The 19572-nt window shown below is 39.9% G+C and overlaps 1 protein-coding gene across 1 annotated transcript in view; it reads left to right on the top strand.

Annotated features, from left to right (window-relative positions):
• Positions 1 to 19572, top strand: part of cdyl (chromodomain protein, Y-like) — a 171572-nt gene that overhangs the window by 138839 nt on the left and 13161 nt on the right. Inside the window, exon 3 of the mRNA XM_052015955.1 lies at positions 4554 to 4810. Within this exon, the coding sequence (XP_051871915.1) occupies positions 4554 to 4810 (257 nt within the window). The remainder of the gene's footprint in view (positions 1 to 4553; positions 4811 to 19572) is intronic.

Below are 19572 nucleotides of genomic sequence, written 5' to 3'. Positions count from 1 at the left end.
CGTGCCATTCTTTATTTTTCCCTCCTCCTGCTCTCACCTTTCAATTCTGTCCTAGCGAAAGTAGTCAGAACAAAAGTGGAAGAAATAAGAGAGACACACTGGTGGATCTTGTCGATCATTCTGTGCCCATGCCCTTCCCCCTACTGGCCTCTACATTTAAAAAGTTATCCACCAGCTTGGTACCCCTGTCAAATACTTTCTTTCTCATCATTTCAATTAGACTACTCCCTCTGCAACACCTTATCCAATCTTCATTAATTCATAATACCACCTCCCAGTAGTGCAGGAACCAGGATCCTTGGTGAGTTGGAAGGGAGCATGGATGGGCATAGGGGGCCCAGGTGTGTTGGAAGGGAGGCATACTGGGTCCACCATCTCTAATTCTAGAATATAATAGACCATTATTAATGCTACCAGGCAAACATAGAATCTTCTTGACACTGTTCCTGATAATCTCAACTAGTTTTAAGAGTATTTTGTGAAAGCCTGCATAAAATTAGATAAAAACAAGGAATCATAAACAATTTTAAAAAATTCTTTATAGGTTTCAGACAAGTATCAGTGCTCTTCTGCAACTTTAATTTGTATAAAGTGTCTGGCTGTGAATAGTATTGGCCAGTGAGCTTAAGAGTGCTGTGTGCACTTTGGGCAAAGACACATGGCAAAAAAGTTTCAGATGATCTTAAGTTTGCAAAGGGTTATAACATCAGATAAATCTAATAGCTTGTCCTCTCCATTTCATTACATATCCATTACTTGGGAGGACCTGAACTTTAGATGTAACAAATAATGCCAAATCAATAATTACTGCAAGGAAATGAGAAGTTATTTTTGAACTATGTATCCTATGATACATGGTAACTTGTACACTGCTTGGCATGTGTTTTGTGTATATGGCTGTCACTGTATGTGACCCTTGTTTCCTATAGCACCCCCTCATTGTCAGGATTCCCTCAAGTAGATTTCCAATAAAAGTCATTTCCATTCAAATGGCAGCTGGTAGAAATAAGGGAGAAAAGGTTTAAATGAGTACACCTTCAAAAATGACAGGAAAACCAATCTAAAGTTCATTTTTCAAATAGTCATGTTACTTTTCATTGTAACCTTTAGGATCTTGAGCTACAAAGCAGAGGTAATCAAGTTGCAAGTACACTTGATACACAGATTGGTGTTGATGATGATGACTTTCTTGGAAATATCTGACAGTATAAGGCTGAGAAGTTCTCCTTCAGTTTATAGTTGCTAGAGTGTCTTTAATGGGAATTACAATCCCAGCAGCACTTGATTTCTGATCTCATTTAGAGAACAGTGTGACATGTAGCCTGGATGTACTTCCAGCACATGTAATCACTGAAATTTTCGCTTTTGTTGATATATAGAACATAGAAAAACTGCAGCACAATTCAGGCCCTTCAGCCCACGGAGCCGTGCCGAACATGTCCCTACCCTAGAAATTACTAGGCTTACCCATAGCCCTCTATTTTACTCAGCTCCATGTACCTATCTAACCGTCTCTTGAAAGACCCTATCATATCCCAGGATATTGGAAGAGGCAAGAAAGGAAATTGCTGGAGCCTTGATGAAGATCTTTGTATCCTTAGTAGTAACAGGTGAGGTCCTGGAGGACTGGAGAGTAGCCAGTGTTGTTCCTTTGTTCAAAGAAGGAAATGGGATAATCCAGGAAATTATAGGCCGGTGAGCCTCTCATCAGTGGTATGGAAGCTATTGGAGAGGATTCTTAGGAATAGGATTTACGCACATTTGGAAAAACATGACCTGATTAGGGACAGTCAACATGGCTCTGTGCTGGGCAGGTCATGTATTACAAATTTGATTGAGTTTTTTTTTGAGGCGACAAAAATAATTGATGAGGGTAGGGAAGTGGATGTTGTCTACATGGACTTTAGTAGGGTATTTGACAAGGTACTTTATGATAGGCTAATCCAGAAGATTAAGATGCATGGTATCCATGGTGATTTGGTAGTTTGGATTCAGAATTAGCTTGCCCATAGAAGACAGAAGGTAGTGGTTGAAGGGTCTTATTCTGGTTGTTGGTCCATGACCAGTGGTATTCTGTAGGGGTTGGTTCTGGGGCCTCCGTTGTTTGTGATATATAAAAATGGATGAAAATGTGGATGGTGGGTTAATGAGCTTGCAGATGACTCTAAGATTGGTGGAGTTGTGGATAGTGTAGAGGGGTGACAAAGGATACAGCAGAGTATAGATCAGTTACAGATATGGGCGGAGAAATGGCAGATGGAGCTTAATCCGAGCAAGTGTGAGGTGTTGCACTTTGGGAGGTCAAGTGTAATGGGAAAGTATACAGTTAATGGCAGGGCCCTTAACAGCATTGATGTACAGAGGGATATTGGGGTCCCAATCCATAGCTCACTGAATGTGGCCACACATGCAAATGTGTATGCAAATGGCATACATGCCTTCATTGGTCAGGGCATTGAGTACAAGAGTAAGGAAATAATGTTACAGCTGTATAAAACTTGGGTTAGGCTGCACTTGGAATTCTGGTCATCCCATTGAAGGAAGGATGTGGAGGCTTTGGAAAGAGTGCAGAAGAGGTTTATCAGGACTAGAGGGTATGAGCTATAAGGAGAAGCTGGACAAACTTGGATTGTTTTCTCTGGAGCGTCAGAGGATGAGGGGAGACCTGACAGGAGTAGTCAGAGTGGAGAGTCAGAACTTTTTTCCCGGGGTAGAAGTTTCAAATACTAGAGGACATGAATTTAAGGCTAGAAGGGGAAGTTTAAAGGAGATGTGTGGGGCAAGGTTTTTTTACACAGAGAGTGGTAGGTGCCTGGAATAGGTTCCCCAGGGGCAGTGGTAGAAGTAGATACACTAGTGGCATTTAAGAAGCTGTTAGATCGACACATGAATATGGAGGAAATGGAGGGATGTGGATCATGTACAGACATAAGAGATTTACTGTAGTTTAATTTGGCATCATGTTCAGCACAGACATCATGGGCCAAAGGGCCTGTTCCTGTGCTGTAAGGGGCACCATTTTATAAAATTAAATGAAAGCAGCTAAAATGGTAGTTAACAACAGAATCTTCAAGTTATATTGAAGATAAAACTCTCCTTTTTATATTCCTGGTTGTATATTGATGAAATAAAAGGGTTCACTCTCTGAAAGAGATACTTTAGAGCTCAAGGCATCCTATGTCTTGTCTTGAAAAATAAACTATGTCCTTCGGAGATGATTGCTCAATATGTTATATTTCCAGACAGCACCAGGCCTCCAAATTACATACCATATTAAGAAAGAAACTTACTTTCAGTCGAGTTATTTAGTAGGAGAGGGTCAGTTGCATGTTCATTCAAACACTAGAAAGTAATTTAATTATGAGGTTGAGTTAACCTACATTTCTACAGCCTGAATACATCAAGTGACTTGATATTTGTAGAATGGGATCGTGCACATGTATGAGTCATCATGATTTATGCTTATGTTGATTGCTGTGACCTTTTGAATTTGAATGCATTATTTCTACAAAAGCTTCTCATGAAGTTTAAATGATTCTGTGGAAGAATGAAATAACTGGACATGGAATGCCAAAAGTACACAATTGAACATTTTGAGCAAAACTATAGCAGTGCTTGGCTTGGCTTGAACAACCCCCAAGGCGGAACCATTTAGGAGGCCCAATATTATAATCTGCATTTGTGGAGAATGGCAATATTATGGAGGAAGTGATGGTGAGGGAAGGGCTGGTGATCTGGGGAAAAGTACGAGAGAATTGATATTTGGGAACACAGATGTGAAAAGATGATCTTTTGAGTTGGAATGGCAGGAGAGCATCAGAAGGTGTAGGTGAAGGTTGGGGTGATTGAGACCTGCATTGTGAGGTGGAGAGAAGTTCAATCTTTTTAGGGAGAGTAGCAAGGAGATCAAAGAAGATTGACACACAGGTAGGTGTCAGAAAAGCCATTGGGAGGTGGGGTTATTATTAGTCAGACAAGAGTAAAGTGATCTCCAAGACAGAAAAGTTAAACTACCTGGAGGAAGGCAGCCACCTTGGGATCACCAGTACCATTTCTATTAAGCCGAAGCCCTATAATGCTGCAGCAGGTGCAACACTCTGGTTAAGGATTCCTTTGGTGTTTTTTAGTGGTCTTGTGTGCTAAAAGCAGAAATGATTTCTGATAATAGCATACAGAATATGGCATCACTGCACATGCACTGTAGCCTCTGGTATTGAGCCTCATGCACATAAATGCCAGTAATAATTTCATCCTGTAGTTTCTACACTCTTGTATAAATGGTCCTCTAAAACCGAAAATGTGTGTACCCTGGCATCGATAGTATTATCTATTCTATATTTTACATAGCAAGAATGGGTATAAACAGTACAATATTTTCACTAATGTGTACAATAATAGTCTTCAATAGTGTTATAAGTTTATTTTTAACTAATCCTTTTAAGACTGCCAATCTCTAGTTTTAAGTTCATGTTCAGATCAGACAACTACTGGAGAATACTGCTTGCTCCTTTTCATAGATTTTAAAGCATAAAATCTCGTTCTTCATCCTGCAGGTACTCCTACTTTCTTGGATGCTTTGGGGACTAATGGCACAACGACTATTCAAAGTTCAGCAACAGGAGTTACAGGAAACAAGAGGAAATTTATAGATGATAGACGGGACCAACCTTTTGATAAGAGACTAAGGTTCAGTGTGAGACAAACTGAAAGTGCCTACCGATACAGGGATATTGTTGTCAGGAAACAAGATGGGTTTACACACATTTTACTTTCTACTAAATCATCAGAAAATAATTCCTTAAATCCAGAGGTGAGTAGTTCTTTTGTTGCTTTTTGTGAAGAATTGTTTTTACTTACTCATTTGTTATCTTGCAGCCTAGCATGAAATTTGTATGTTTAATTGCATGCAGAATACAAATTGAAAGGTAGAAATTGAATCCAAATTCATTCATAATTATTGTATTTCCAGCTGCGAGTTGCTGTTAGCTGAACTTGTTTTCATGAAACTCCCTATGTAGCAGAAATGAGTGGGTTTGGAATAAGAAAAATGGAATGGGAGGACTTCTCTGTTTAGTTATTTGATTTTGTGTGCCACCTGAAGGTCAAACTCCAGTATTGCAACATTAAAGCAATATTTATAACCCCAAAATGTTTAGTAGCTAAGTTTCTCATGGTTAATCTTTGACCTGAATCTTGCAGTAATAAAGACAGTGAATCTGGTATCATCTTCAGAAATCTGACAAGGACTTAAACTAATTGTAAACTATTTTCTTTATTGTTTAAAGGCATAGAACTAAGAGCAGAAATAGGCCACATGGCGCTTCAAGTATGCTCAGCTATTTAGTATGGTCTTGGCTTTAAGTCCACTGAAAATCTGTAGTTTGGGCATCATAAGGAACCATTTGGATTTGTCAAAACACCAAGACGCCTTGTTCCTAGAATTTTTGATACTTTTTAATGTCTAAGAATCTGTCTGTTTCAGCTCTGAATATACCCGACAACATGAATATACCCTGCAAACTTGATAGAATACTCTGTCTCGTACTCCAAGGCATTATTATAGATGGTAAATAGCTGGGGCCCCAGCACTTATACAGTTAACATTCCAACTTGAAAATAACACTTTTCCTAATCTGTGTTTTCTGCAAACTAACTGCAGCTCTATCCATGCTGATATATTATCCTCAATACCATGAGGTTTTATCTTATGTTGCAAACTTTATGTGGCACTTCCATGACTGCATTTTGGAAATCCAAACACACCAAAACCAGCAGTTCTCCCTTTCATAAAACGATGTCAATTTTGTCTAATTATATTATGTCCTCAATAATGGATTCCAGCATTTTTCCCAATAACAGATGTCAGGCTGATTACGCTATACTGCCCTGCTTTCTGTCTCTCTCAGTTGAAAATTGATGGAATATTTTCAATTTTCCAATCCCCTGGAATCTTTCTGAAATCCAGGGAATTTTGGAAGATCACAGCTAATACATCCCCTATAATAGCTTTCTTTAAAATTATAGGATATAGGCCATGAGGTCCAAGGGATTTGTCAACTTTTAGTTCCATTAGTTTTCCTAATGCTTGGTCTTCAGTTATTTGCTTTAAGTTCCTCCCTCACTCCCTTATGCTTCCTGATCGCTTATTCTTGATGTACTTTTTGTATCCTTTATGAAACTAGAACATAGGACGTTGAACAGTACAGCACAGGAACAGGCCCTTCGGTCCATGACGTTGTGCCAAATTAATTAAGCTAATGATGTCTAATTACACTAATGCCTTCTGCCTGCATGTAACCCATATCCCACCATTGTCTGCATAGTTATGTGACTATCAAAGAACCTCTTAAATGCCTCTATCATATCTGCTACCACCACCCCTGACAGCGCGTTCCAGGTGTCCATCATTCTCTGTGTGAGGGGGGGCGGGGGGGGGAACCTTGCCCCACATATCTCCTCTGAACTTCCCCCTCTCACCTTAAGTACATGCCCTCTAGTATTAGACATTTTGACCCATGGAAAAAGATACCAGCTGTCTACTCTATCTATGCCTCTCATTAATTTTATAAATTTCTATCTGGTCTCCCCTCAGCCTCCACCGCGACAGAGAAAACAACCCTAGCTTGTCCAACCTCTCCTCGTAGCACATGCCCTCCAATTCAGATAACATCCTGGTAAACCTCTTCTGCGCCCTCTCCAAAGTGTCCACAACCTTCCTATAATGGGGCGACCAGAATTGAACACAATATTCCAGATACAGCCTAACCAATGTTTATTAAAGCTGCAACGTAACTTCCTGACTCTTGAATGCTTCAACAAATAAAGGCAGGCGTGCCATAGGCCGCCTTTACTGCCCTATCTACTTGTGTCGCCATTTTCAGGGAGCTATGGACTTGCATCCCAAGATCCCTCTGCATATCAATGCTGTTAAGGATCTTACCATTAACTGTGTACTTTCCCTTTACATTTGATCTCCCAAAAAGCAACCTCACACTTGCCTGGATTAACTCCATCTGCCATTTCTCTGCCCATATCTGCAGCTGATCTATATCTCACTGTATCCTTTGGTGTTGTGGATAGTGTGGAAGATTTTCACCAATCTTTGTGTCATCTGCAAACTTACTAACCCACCCATCCCCTTTTTCATCCAAGTCATTTATACACACCTCAAACAACAGATCCTTGTGGAACACCACTAGTCACAGACCTCCAACCAGGGTAAGACCCATCAACCACTACCCTCTGTCACTGCGGGCAAGTTGATTCTGAATCCAAATGGCCAAGTCACTATGGATCCTGTGGATCTTAATTTTCTGGATGAGCCTACCATAAGGAACCTTGTCAAATGCCCTTCTAAAATCCATGTAGACAACATCCCCTGCTCTACCTTCATTGATCGCTTTTGTCACCTCCTCAAAACTCAGTCAAGTTAATAAGATGTGGCCTGCCCCGCACGAAGTGGAATAATGGATCCAACTAGATCCATTATTCCCCTAGCTCATCATCTGAGGGTACTTTTTCTACGAGTATATAACAAGGGTAGAAAATGTTCAAATCTGTTTTCTTTTATTGTGAGTTTACTTTTGTTATTTGCTTCTTCATTTTTTTTAGTTGATCTTTGTTGGCCCTTTAAAAATAAATCCCCAACCCCAGGCTTGCAACTGTTCTTCACAATATTACATATCAATGCTCTTAATCTTATTATCCCTGACCCCTTTAGTTAGCTAGAGATGGATCCCTTTCCTTGTTGAATCATTAAGTTTCAAGGTTCATACCTTTGTTGATAATTATGAAATATTTCTTGAAATGTCTGCTGCTGGTCAACTATCATTATACCCTTTAATCTGGATTTGTAATCCACCAGACTCACCTTTTCCTTTGTGCCTATGTGATTGCCTTTTATTTAAGTTTAAGGCCCTGCCCTGTCTGCTGCCTTGGGTTGATGTATTACATATGCTTTTTGAAGAGCAAGGGTGTTATTGGGTTTATTCTTCACTGAATTATTATGTCATTACCATATTGTTTTTGCCAACTTTCTGTGTGCAAATTGACTGCTGCACTTCCTGCAATTCAGAAGTACTTAATTGGCTAGAGCTCTTCGGAACATCCTGATAGGGTTGTGAAAGAATCTACATAAATACAAATGTATTTGCAAATGCCTTTCATTCTGTCAAACCATTACTCGGCTTTAACAATATATTGTGTGATTTACTAGCTTATACTTTTAATTTTCTCTTCCAGTATCAGCTGAATGTGCTTTGTAACATCCTTAAAGTTCAATGAACTCCACACCCTATGCAGATTAATTTTTTTTACAATATTTTTTATTAATTCAAGATAGAAAATACAAAGTACATGAAACAAAAGAAAAGACAAAATGTTACAAAATACATTGTGATCTCAAGTGTGATTCAATACAATACCTCATATTGATAAACAGAAGTGATGACTAATTAATATTAATAAATTGGAATAATTTTATTATTAAAAAAATCTAAACCCACTACCAAGACCAAAGCTGTTTGGTTTTAAAAAAAGACAAAAAAAAGCCCTAAGGACATAATAGTATTAGCCAGTATCTGTACTTTAAGCACCAAATCAATGGTTTTGAAAGTAGTTCAAAAAAGGTCCCCATAACATTTGAAAGTCCAGAATAGATCCAGAAATTGAACAACAGATCTTCTCTAAATTTAGATATGACATAATATTCTGTAGCCATTGAACATGAGTGGGGGGAGTAACTTCCTCCATTTAAGCAACACAGCCCTCCTGGCTATAAGGGAAATAAAGGCCAATATGTGTAAGTCGGAAGTATCCAGAATTATATCTTTTTCTCCAACAGTCCCAAATAATGCAGTTAAAGGATTTGGCTTAAAATTTATTTTAAAAAGCACAGAACAGGTTTGAAATACCTCTATCCAGTATTTTTTCAGACTCGGACATGACCAAAACATGTGAATTAAAGAAGCCTTTCCATTATTGCATTCATCACAATAAGGAGACTTATCTGAATAAAAACGCGATAACTTGTCTTTGGACAGGTGAGCTCTATGGACCACTTTAAATTGAAGGAGGGAGTGACATGCACATAATAATGAAGTATTAACCAATTTTAAAATTTCATTCCAAGTTTCCTCAGAAATTGAAATCTGCAAATCATGTTCCCAAGCATTTTTAATTTTGTCTAAAAGAGCCTTATTCGTTCCTGATAACCTTCAATAAATCTTAGATATTGAACCATCATAAAAAGGCTTCAAATTAAAAATTGCATCGAGTAAGTTCTTATCAGGACTTACAGGGAATGTATGTACTTGAGATTGGAGAAAGTCTCTGATTTGCAAATATCAAAAAAAGTGAGTTTTTGGTAAATTATATTTGATAGACAATTGTTCAAATGTTGCGAAATTTCCTCCAACAAATGGATCCTGAAAACAAGTAATACCCAATCTATCCCATTCTTTAAAAACTACGTCAGTCATAGGTTTAAAAAAAATTAGCAAAATTGGGACTAGACAAAGAAAATCTCAATAAACCATAATATTTTCTAAATTGTAGCCAAATCCTCAAAGCATGTTTAACTGCCAAATTATCAGTTAATTTATTTAATGATAAAGGAAGTGAAGAGCCAAGCAAAGAGATAATAGAAAATTTTTTAACAGAATTAGCTTCCAAAGAAACCCATACTGGACGGGCCTAATTACTTTTTAAATGCTTTTTACTGTTGAATTATAAGAATCAGAGATTTGTAAGCAGTTTCCCACTTAATTTTTTTTAAATTAGGGAGTTTCTCTATGAAATTAAAATTTTCTTATCTATCACATTGGTATCTTTACACTTTGAAGGATTTACAGAAGCTCAGTGTGTGTGCTGACCTTGCTCTTACAATTCTCTCTTATACGTGAGGTTTCAATTCCAGTAACAGAAATATGTTAACATTCTTTTCATTAAATTATTACCATATCAGCAGCTGCCACTTGTGTAGAATCTATAACACAACAAAACATACCAAGGTGCTTCATAGAAGTGTTATCAAACAATAGTTAACTCCATTCCACCAAGAAGATATTAGGGCAAATTCCTAAAAAAAAATCAGTCGTGGTAGGTTTTGCTCACGTTAAAGAAGTTTAGGGATGGAGCTCTAGACTTGGAGCCTTGGCAGCTATATGTGAGGATAGTAAAGATATGTGGGACAAAGCTCAGCTTTGTAAAGAATGACACCAAGATGGTGATCTCTCTGGTTCAGTATTTTGAAATTGTTTTAATTTGTGATGGGTAAATCTACATTTTATTTTTCATATTCACACACATTCTTTCATGTCTTTATTCAAAGGAGTATTCTGCAGGTTTTCTTTTGCAATAACTTTGATCTTTAGTTTCTATATATTATAAAACATCATGAATCCACAGGATCTAATTTTAAAAGGTATTCTTCAGTGTTCTTGTATTAAAATTGCTTTTTTCCATCCTCCATTACACTGTTGGAATTTAATAATATGTAATTATGAAATAATATGTAATCATGATATTGGGAGCATTTATTTCAGGAGTCATAGAACAGGTTAATACATGGGTATCACCTGATGTAATGAGATGAAAAATGGGCTGATGCATTTTGGAAGGAAAGATCAGGAGAAATCTCAACTCTTAAAGGAATATGGGGATTTTTGAATTGGGATCTCTTCTGGGGAAGGTGGGACCTGTACAGAGAGGACGGGTTACACCTGAACCCGAGGGGGGGGGGGGGCGATATCCTTGCAGGCAGGTTTGCTAGGATGGTTTGGGAGGGTTTAAACTAGTTTGCGAGGGGAATGGGAACCAGAGGGGTAGGTCAGAAGAAGAAGAGGATGGGGAAAAGTCAGATCTAACAGGCAGAGAGGCTTTGAGGAAGGAGAAGCAGAGTACAGGGTATAAAAGTAGAAAGGTGGATGGGCTAAAGTGCATTTACTTAAATGCAAGAAGTATCAGGAATAAGGGTGATGAACTGAGAGCTTGGATAAGTACATGGGACTATGATATTGTGGCTCTTGCAGAGACTTGGCTGTCACCAGGGCAGGAATGGATATTGAATTTTTCAGTGTTTTAAAAGGGATAGGGAGGGGGGGAGAAGAGGAGGAGGGGTGGCGATACTGGTCAGGGATACTATTACAGCTGCAGAAAGGGTGGATAATGCAGAAGGATCCTCTCTAGAGACAGTATGGGTGGAAGTTAAGAACAAGAAAGGAGCAGTTACTCTACTGGGAGTTTTCTATAGGCTGCCTGGTAGCAGCAGGGATACTGAGGAGCAGATTGGGAGGCACATTTTGGAAAGGTGCAAAAATAACAGGGTTGTTATCATGGGAGACTTCAGCTTCCCAAATATTGATTGGCATCTGCTTAGTACCAAAGGTTTAGACAGGGCAGAGTTTGTAAAGTGTGTCCAGGACGGATTCCTGTCACAGTATGTTGACAGGCTGACTAGAGGGAATGCCATATTAGATCAGTATTAGGTAATGAACCGGGTCAGGTGACGGATCTCTCAGTGGGTGAGCATTTGGGGGACAGCGACCACTGCTCCCTAACCTTTAGCATTGTCATGGACAAGGATAGGAGCAGAGAGGACGGAAAGATATTTAATTGGGGAAAGGCAAACTATGAGGCTATAAGGCTAGAATTTGCGAGTGTGAATTGGGATGACATTTTTGTACTATGGAGATGTGGTCAATGTTCAGGGATCTCTTGCAGGATGTTAGGGATAAATTTGTCCCGGTGAGGCAGGGAAAGAAAGGCAGGGTGAAGGAACCATGGGTGACAAGAAAGGTGGAACAACTAGTTAGGAAGAAGAAGGCAGCATACATAAGGTGTAAGCAGCAAGGATCAGATAGGGCTCGTGAGGAAGATAGAGTAGCAATGAAGGATCTTAAGAAGGGGCTGAGGAGAGCAAGAAGGGGACATGAAAAGGCTTTGGCGAGTAGGGTTAAGGAGAATCCCAAGGCTTTTTTCTCGTACGTGAAAAGCAGAAGGATGATGAGAGTAAAGGTAGGTCCGATTAGAGACAAAGGTGGGAAGCTGTGCCTGGATGCTGTGGAAGTGGGTGAGGTTCTCAATGAATACTTCTCTTCAGTATTCATCAAAGAGAGGGGTCTTGATGACGCTGAGGACAGTGTTGGTAAGGTTAATGTTCTAGAGCATGTAGGTGTCAAGAGGGAGGATGTGTTGGAGCTGTTAGAAAATATTAGGACAGAGAAGTCCCCGGGGCCTGCTGGAATATTCCCCAGGCTGCTTCGTGAGGTGAGGGAGGAGATTGCTGAACCGTTGGCTAGGATCTTTGAGTCCTCATTGTCCACGGGAATGGTAGCGGAGGATTGGAGGGTGGCAAATGTCGTCCCCTTATTCAAAAAAGGTAGTAGGGATAGTCCAGGGAATTACAGACCAGTGAGCCATACGTCTGCGGTGGGCAAGCTGTTAGAGAGGATTCTAAGAGATAGGATCTATAAGCATTTAGAGAATCATGGACTGATTAGGGACAGCCAGCATGGCTTTGTGAAAGGAAGATCTTGCCTCACAAGCCTGATAGGTTTCTTTGAGGAAGTGACCAGGAAGATTGATGAGGGTAGTGCAGTAGATGTGGTCTACATGGATTTTAGTAAGGCATTTGACAAGGTTCCACATGGTAGGCTTCTTCAGAAGGTCAGAGGGCAAGGGATCTGAGGGGCTTGGCTGTGTGGATTCAGAATTGGCTTGCCTGTAGAAAGCAGAGGGTTGTGGTGGAGGGAGTGCATTCAGATTGGAGGGCTGTGACTAGTGGTGTCCCACAAGGATCGGTTCTGGGACCTCTACTTTTTGTGATATTTATTAATGATTTGGATGAGGGGGTAGAAGGGTGGGTTAGCAAGTTTGCAGACGACACAAAGGTTGGTGGTGTTGTGGATAGTGTGGAGGGCTGTTGAAGCTTACAGAGGGATATTGATAGGATGCAGAGCTGGGCTGACAAGTGGCAGATGGAGTTCAATCCGGAGAAGTGTGAGGTGGTACACTTTGGAAGGACTAACTCCAAGGTGGAGTACAAGGTTAATGGCAGGATTCTGGGGAATGTGGAGAAGCAGAGGGATCTGGGGGTTCATATCCACAGATCACGGAAAGTTGCCTCACAGATGGATAGGGTAGTTAAGAAAGTTTATGGGATGTTAGCTTTCAAAAGTCATGGGATCGAGTTTAAGTGCCGCGAGGTAATGATGCAGCTCTACAAAACTCTGGTTAGACCACACTTGGAGTACTGTGTCTAATTCTGGTTGCCTCATTATAGGAAGGATGTGGAAGCGTTAGAAAGGGTGCAGAGGAGACTTACTAGGATGCTGCCTGGATTCGAGACTAAGGGAGCTAGGGCTTTACTCATTGGAGAGGAGGAGGATGAGGGGAGATATGATAGGGGTATACAAAATATTAAGAGGAATAGATAGTGGACAGCCAGCACCTCTTTCCCAGGGTACCAATGCTCAATACAAGAGGACATGGCTTTAAGGTAATGGGTAGGGAGTTCAAGGGAGATATCAGAGGGAAGTTTTTCACCCAGAGAGTGGTTGGTGCATGGAATGCGCTGCCTGGGGTGGTGATGGAGGCTGACACGTTGGTCAAGTTCAAGAGATTGTTAGATAAGCATATGGAGGAATTTAAAATAGAGGGATATGTGGGAGGAAGGGGTTAGATAGTCTTAGGCATGGTTTAAATATTGGCACAACGTGGTGGGCCGAAGGGCCTGTATTGTGCTGTATGGTTCTATGGGATTACATAAATAATTAAAATTCGGTGAATAAATTAAGGAATCTGCCTTTATATAAAATGCATAGAAGATCTTGGATGTTTTAATTTGGAACATAGGAATATAAAAGTGCAATGCTAAAGCTACGTAAATCATAGACAAGTTTGAAGATGGTTTTCCAATTTGGATGTCTCATTGCAGAAAGATCAATACTGCCAGAAAGTACAGAAGTGATTAAACCAATTAAACGGTATCAACTTTTGAGAAATTGTAATGAGCCTCTGGTATTCTGCAGTGGAACATGGTTAAATGGAGGAGTGCTACCAGTGTTGAAAATTGGCAGACTTTACAGTTTACTTCATTAAGACCTATTTCCTGTGGTTAGTAAATATGAACTTGAGGTCATATATTCAAGGTCATTAAAAGAACACGAGGACAGATTAAGAGTTTTTGTGGAAAGTATTAGAGAATGGATGTCCTGCCAGAAATGGTGGTGAAGCAGTCTTTCTTATAATTGGAAAGTGGGTAAATATTTTTATTAGAAGAATAGCAAAATGATTTTGGGACTAAGTGCATAGCTCTTTCAGAGAGTCATGGAGTTGTGCAGCACAGAAATGGGTCCTTCAACCCACCATATCCTTGGTGACCATTTTGCCCATCTGCCCACATTAGGTCCATATCTTTCCATGTCTTGCCTATTCAAGTGCCTGTCTAAATGTCTCTTAAATGTTGTGATTGTATCTGCTACCACACCTTATGGCAGTACATTCCAGATCCCATCCACTCATTGTATGAAAAACATTTCCCTCAGATCTCCTTTAAATCTCCTCCTTCTCACATTAAACTTATGCCCTCTTGTTTTTGACACCCCTACCTTGAAAAAATTATTCTGATTATCTACCCAATCTATGACTCTCTTAATTTTATATACCTCTATAAGGTCACCGCTCAGTCTCCACTCCAGGGAAAACAAACCAACCTATCCAGTTTCTCCTTGTAACTAAAATCCTTCAACCCAGGCAACATCTTGGTGAATCTCCTCTACACTCTCTCCAGCGCAACCACATCCTTCCTATGGTGTGGCAACCAGAACTCCGTATAATACCCCAAGTGCAGCCTAACCAATGTTTTGTAAAGTTGCAATATAACATCCCAATTTTTATATTCTATGTCCCAAATGATGAAGGCAAGCATACCATACACCTTCACCGCCCTATCCAACTGTGTTGCAGCTTTCAGGGAACATTGGACTTGTACCCCAAGGTGTCTCTGTTCATCAACATTCCTTATGGCCATATCATTTACAGTACAAGACCTACCCTTATTTGAATTCCCAGATTACATCACCAAACACTTGTCTGGCATAGGCTGCATGAATTGTAAAATTCTCCATACCCCCTCTGTCCTCTTGCTGTCTGTTTCATAGAATTAAGTCAGATTGCTATCAGGTTAGTAAAGGTAACAGCACAGAGATTTATCCTGAGGGAGAAAGAAATGAGGTGTGGTCAAGGTAGTAAAGCTTACTTTATCGTGCTTCGGCAATATATTGTACATAGAACAGTACAGCACAGGAACAGTCCCTTTGGCCCACGATGTGCGGAACAAATTAAACTAGTAATTAAAAGCCTACTAAACTAATCCCTTCTGTCTGCACAAGTCCATATCCTTCCATTCTCTGCATACTTATGTGGCTATCAAAGAGCCTCTTAAGCACCTCTTTTGTATCTGCTTCCACCACCACCCATCTAAGAGCAGCCCTGTTGTGACCTGAATCTTTGAATAACACCTCCTATCAACAATCCTTACCGGTTATAACATGATGTGACTTGGGTTGGCAGTAGGTCAATTTTATACTTCAAATTTATGTCCACTAGAGAATAGATTGATATCAGTTGGACTAATTTTGCATAGGGTTCTACACACAAACAAGAAAATTCCATCCCATTAGCCTGGATTGAAAGTGAAGATAAATCCTGGAAATCTGATTTGTTTCTAAGATTCGTTATTATACTTGGATCATTGACCTTGTATAGAACACAAGCTAACTGTTGCTTTCTGGCAAAGTGAAACCCAAAGCAATAGGTTAGGAATTCTCCTCAGTAGTTCTCCAAGTGTAAAGTTGCACCAGAATACTGTCCGTTTTTGGCTTCACAAATAGACAGGAGAAAATCAAACCCTGGGGGAACTTTAGAGCAAAGTCAGATGCAAAGAATAGAAGGATGAGAAGAAATTGAAGGCTCTAGGACTTTGTGAGATGGAAAGTCAATCACAGAAAATTTTGAACTGTACTGGTAGGACAAGAAGACAGATTCAAACTCTCTGATCTTTGCATGTAACGCATAGAAAAGGTGAAAAATAAAGAATGATTAAAGCAATAATTAAATGGGATATTGGGGGTACACGGACCAAACTAAAATGTGCCTAATAGCATTCGTCATTCAGATGTGAATTGATGCATTTTGAGTTGAAGATAGCTATTACTAAATAGAAAAGCAGAAGGTAGAATAATTGCTTATCTTTTCACCATTCTGACTGAAAAGACATGAATATTTCCCAAGTGAGTATTTTCATTTAGTACAAGGATTTGTTAATTCACATTTCTAGATGTGCATATCTCTGGCAGGCCTGTGTGTTTATTGTTGATCCCCGATTACCTCCCCTGGGTGATTTGCTAGGCCTGCAGAGAGGACAGTTGTTAGGGACAAAGGTCATACAAGGTAATGATGGAAACAGTTGACAGCTTTAAGATTAAATTTAATTTATATTTACTAACTTGCTATAAACGGGAGGCAAATTTTCAAACCACCAAGGTAGGATTTTAATTTTTTTGGATTAATGATGCACATCTCTGGATTGTTATTAAAGTAATGCAACCATTATGTTACAATAAATACTGACAGGTAGCATAGCTCTGTTTGGGGAAAAATTTTGTTTTGCTTCTGGCATCAATTTACTGACTCATTAACTGTATGGTAGCATTGTACTCAAGTTACTGTACCAGCATGCGGAGACCTGTTAAAATACCACCTTTAAAGGTAGGAAGTTTAAATTTAAGAAACTAAATAAATCTGGAATAAAATGACAGTATCAGTAATAGTAAAATTAAAATACGGGGTTTTTGCAGAAAGCCCATCTATATTGAGCATAAAAGTTAGAAGCAGGAGTAGGTCATCTGACCCTTGAGTCTGCTCTATTGTCAGTACCATGGCTAATCTACCTCTGCTGCATTTTACTACATTTTCCCCATATCCCTTGGTACCTTTAGTATTCAGAAATCTATCTCTATTTTAAATAAACTCGGTGACTGAGCCTCGACAGCCTTCTGTAGTAAAGAATTCCAAAGGTTTGCCACCCTCTCTGGGTGAAGAAATTTTCAGCTCCTCTCAGTCTTGAATGGCATACCCTTTTATTTTGGGACTATGACCCCTGATTCAGGGGAAACATCTTCCCTGCAACCAGCCTGTCAAGCCTTGCACAAAATCTAAGTTTCGGTGGGATCATTTCTCATTCTTCTGACCTCTAGGCCTAGTCTACTCAATCTGTTCTCATATGACAAACCACCAACTCAGAAACCAGTCTAGTGAATCTTTGCTGCACTGCCTCTGGCAAGTGTATCTTTCTTTTTAGGTTAAAAAAAAATCGAAACTGTACACGATACTCCAGGAGTGGTCTCACCAAGGCTCCATGTCATTGCATTAAGACCTTTTTACTCCTGTACTCAAATCCTCTCATAATAAAAGCCAATGTACTTAACTGCTGCTCCACCTGTATGTTAGCTTTCAGTGACATTAAAGTCTTTTCGAACATAAACATTTCTCAATCTGTCACTTTTTAATAAATACTCTGCTTTTCTGTTGTGTGCCAATGTAGATGACCTTGTATTTTTCCACATTTATGATTCATCGTGTTCTTGCCGACTCACTTAGCCCTATATCCTCTGTCTGTATCATCCTTGAAGCCTCTTTACATCCTTGTCACCACTTGCAATCTCACTTCACAAGATCACAAGACAAGGGAGCAGAAGTAGGCCATTCAGCCCATCGAGTCTGCTCCAAAGAAAAGGGGAAAAAGAAATGAGAAATGGCGGTGGGGGGGAGGAGAGTCTGCTCCATGAGCAAAAACAAACTATTCTAACCCCAATTTCCAGCCTTATCCCCATATCCCTTGATACCTTGACTAATTAGATATCTATCTATCTCCTCCTTAAACGCCTCCAATGATCTGGCCTCCACTGCTGTACGTGGCAAGGAATTCCATAAATTCACTACCGTCTGGCTAAAGAAATTTCTCCTCATCTCTGTTTTAAACCTGTACCCTCTAATTCTAAGATTGTGCCCTCTGGTCCTGGACTCACCCACCAAGGGAAACAGCTTGGCCACATCTACTCTGTCCAGTCCTTTCAACATTTAAAATGTTTCTATGAGGTCCCCTCTCATTCTTCTGCACTCCAGTGAGTACAGTCCAAGAGCCGACAAATGCTCATCATACGTAAGCCCTTTCATTCCGGGAATCATCCTCGTAAATCTCCTCTGAACCCTCTCCAACATCAGCACATTCTTCCTAAGATATGGGGCCCAAAACTGTGCACAGTATTCCAAATGAGGCCTCACCAATGCCCCATAGAGCCTCATCAACACTTCCTTACTTTTATACACTATACCTCTCGAAATGAATGCCAACATAGCATTTGCTTTCGTTACCACCGATCCGACCTGGTGGTTAACCTTTAAGGTATCCTGCACGAGTACCCCCAAGTCCCTTTGTACTTCTGTACTTTGAATTTTCTCTCCTTCTAGATAATAATTTGCCCATTTATTTCTGTTTCCAAAGTGTACAACTGCACATTTCTCAACATTGAATTTCATCTGCCATTTCCTTGCCCATTCTCCTAAACTATCTAGGTCTCTCTGCAACCTTCCTGTCTCTTCAATACTCTCTACTCCTCCACCTATCTTGGTGTCATCCGCAAACTTAGCCACAAAACCATTTACTCCATCATCCAAATCGTTAACGTGCAAGGTAAAAAGAAGCGGCCCCAACACCGACCCCTGCGGAACACCACTAGTAACCAGTAGCCAACCAGAATGAGATCCTTTTATTCCCACCCTTTGCTTTCTGCCAACCAGCCAATGCTCCACCCATTCTGTTATCCTACCTGTAATTCCACGACCTCTCATCTTATTAATCAGTCTCTTATGCGGCACCTTGTCGAAGGCCTTTTGGAAGTCTAAATACACAACATCTACCACCTCTCCCTTATCCACCCTACCTGTGATTTCTTCAAAAAACTCCAATAGGTTGATCAGGCAAGATCTTCCCTTCACAAAACCATGTTGGCTTGGACCTATCTTGCCTTGCACCTCTAGGTATTCCATAACCTCATCCTTGAGGATCAATTCTAATAACTTTCCCACCACCAATGTCAGACTAATAGGTCTGTAATTTCCTTTGTGCTGCCTCCCACCTTTCTTATACAGTGGAACTACATTTGCGAATCTCCAGTCCTCTGGAACCATGCCAGGGTCTATCAATTCCTGGAAAATTATCACCAATGCCTCCACTAAATGCCTCCACTCAATTTTGTATCATTAGAGAACTTAGAACTCGGCCAAATTGTTGATACAGATTGTGAATAATATTTGATTGGCTAACCCCTGCAGGGAGGAAATCTGCTATCGTTGCCTGGTCTGGTTAATATGTGACTCCAGACCCACAAATGTGGTTGATTCTTAACTGACATTCTGACATTTAAAGTTGCTTGGTCAGCGATTAAATTCATTGGTTTTACATATATATTTTCATATTCAATAAATAACCAGGAATGTTCTGAAACCAAG

The sequence above is a fragment of the Pristis pectinata genome, chromosome 5 (assembly GCF_009764475.1).
Source record: "Pristis pectinata isolate sPriPec2 chromosome 5, sPriPec2.1.pri, whole genome shotgun sequence".
NCBI classification, from domain to species: domain Eukaryota; kingdom Metazoa; phylum Chordata; class Chondrichthyes; order Rhinopristiformes; family Pristidae; genus Pristis; species Pristis pectinata.
The sequence above is the reverse complement of the archived record's forward strand: the minus strand, read 5'-3'. Positions and strand labels throughout refer to the sequence as shown.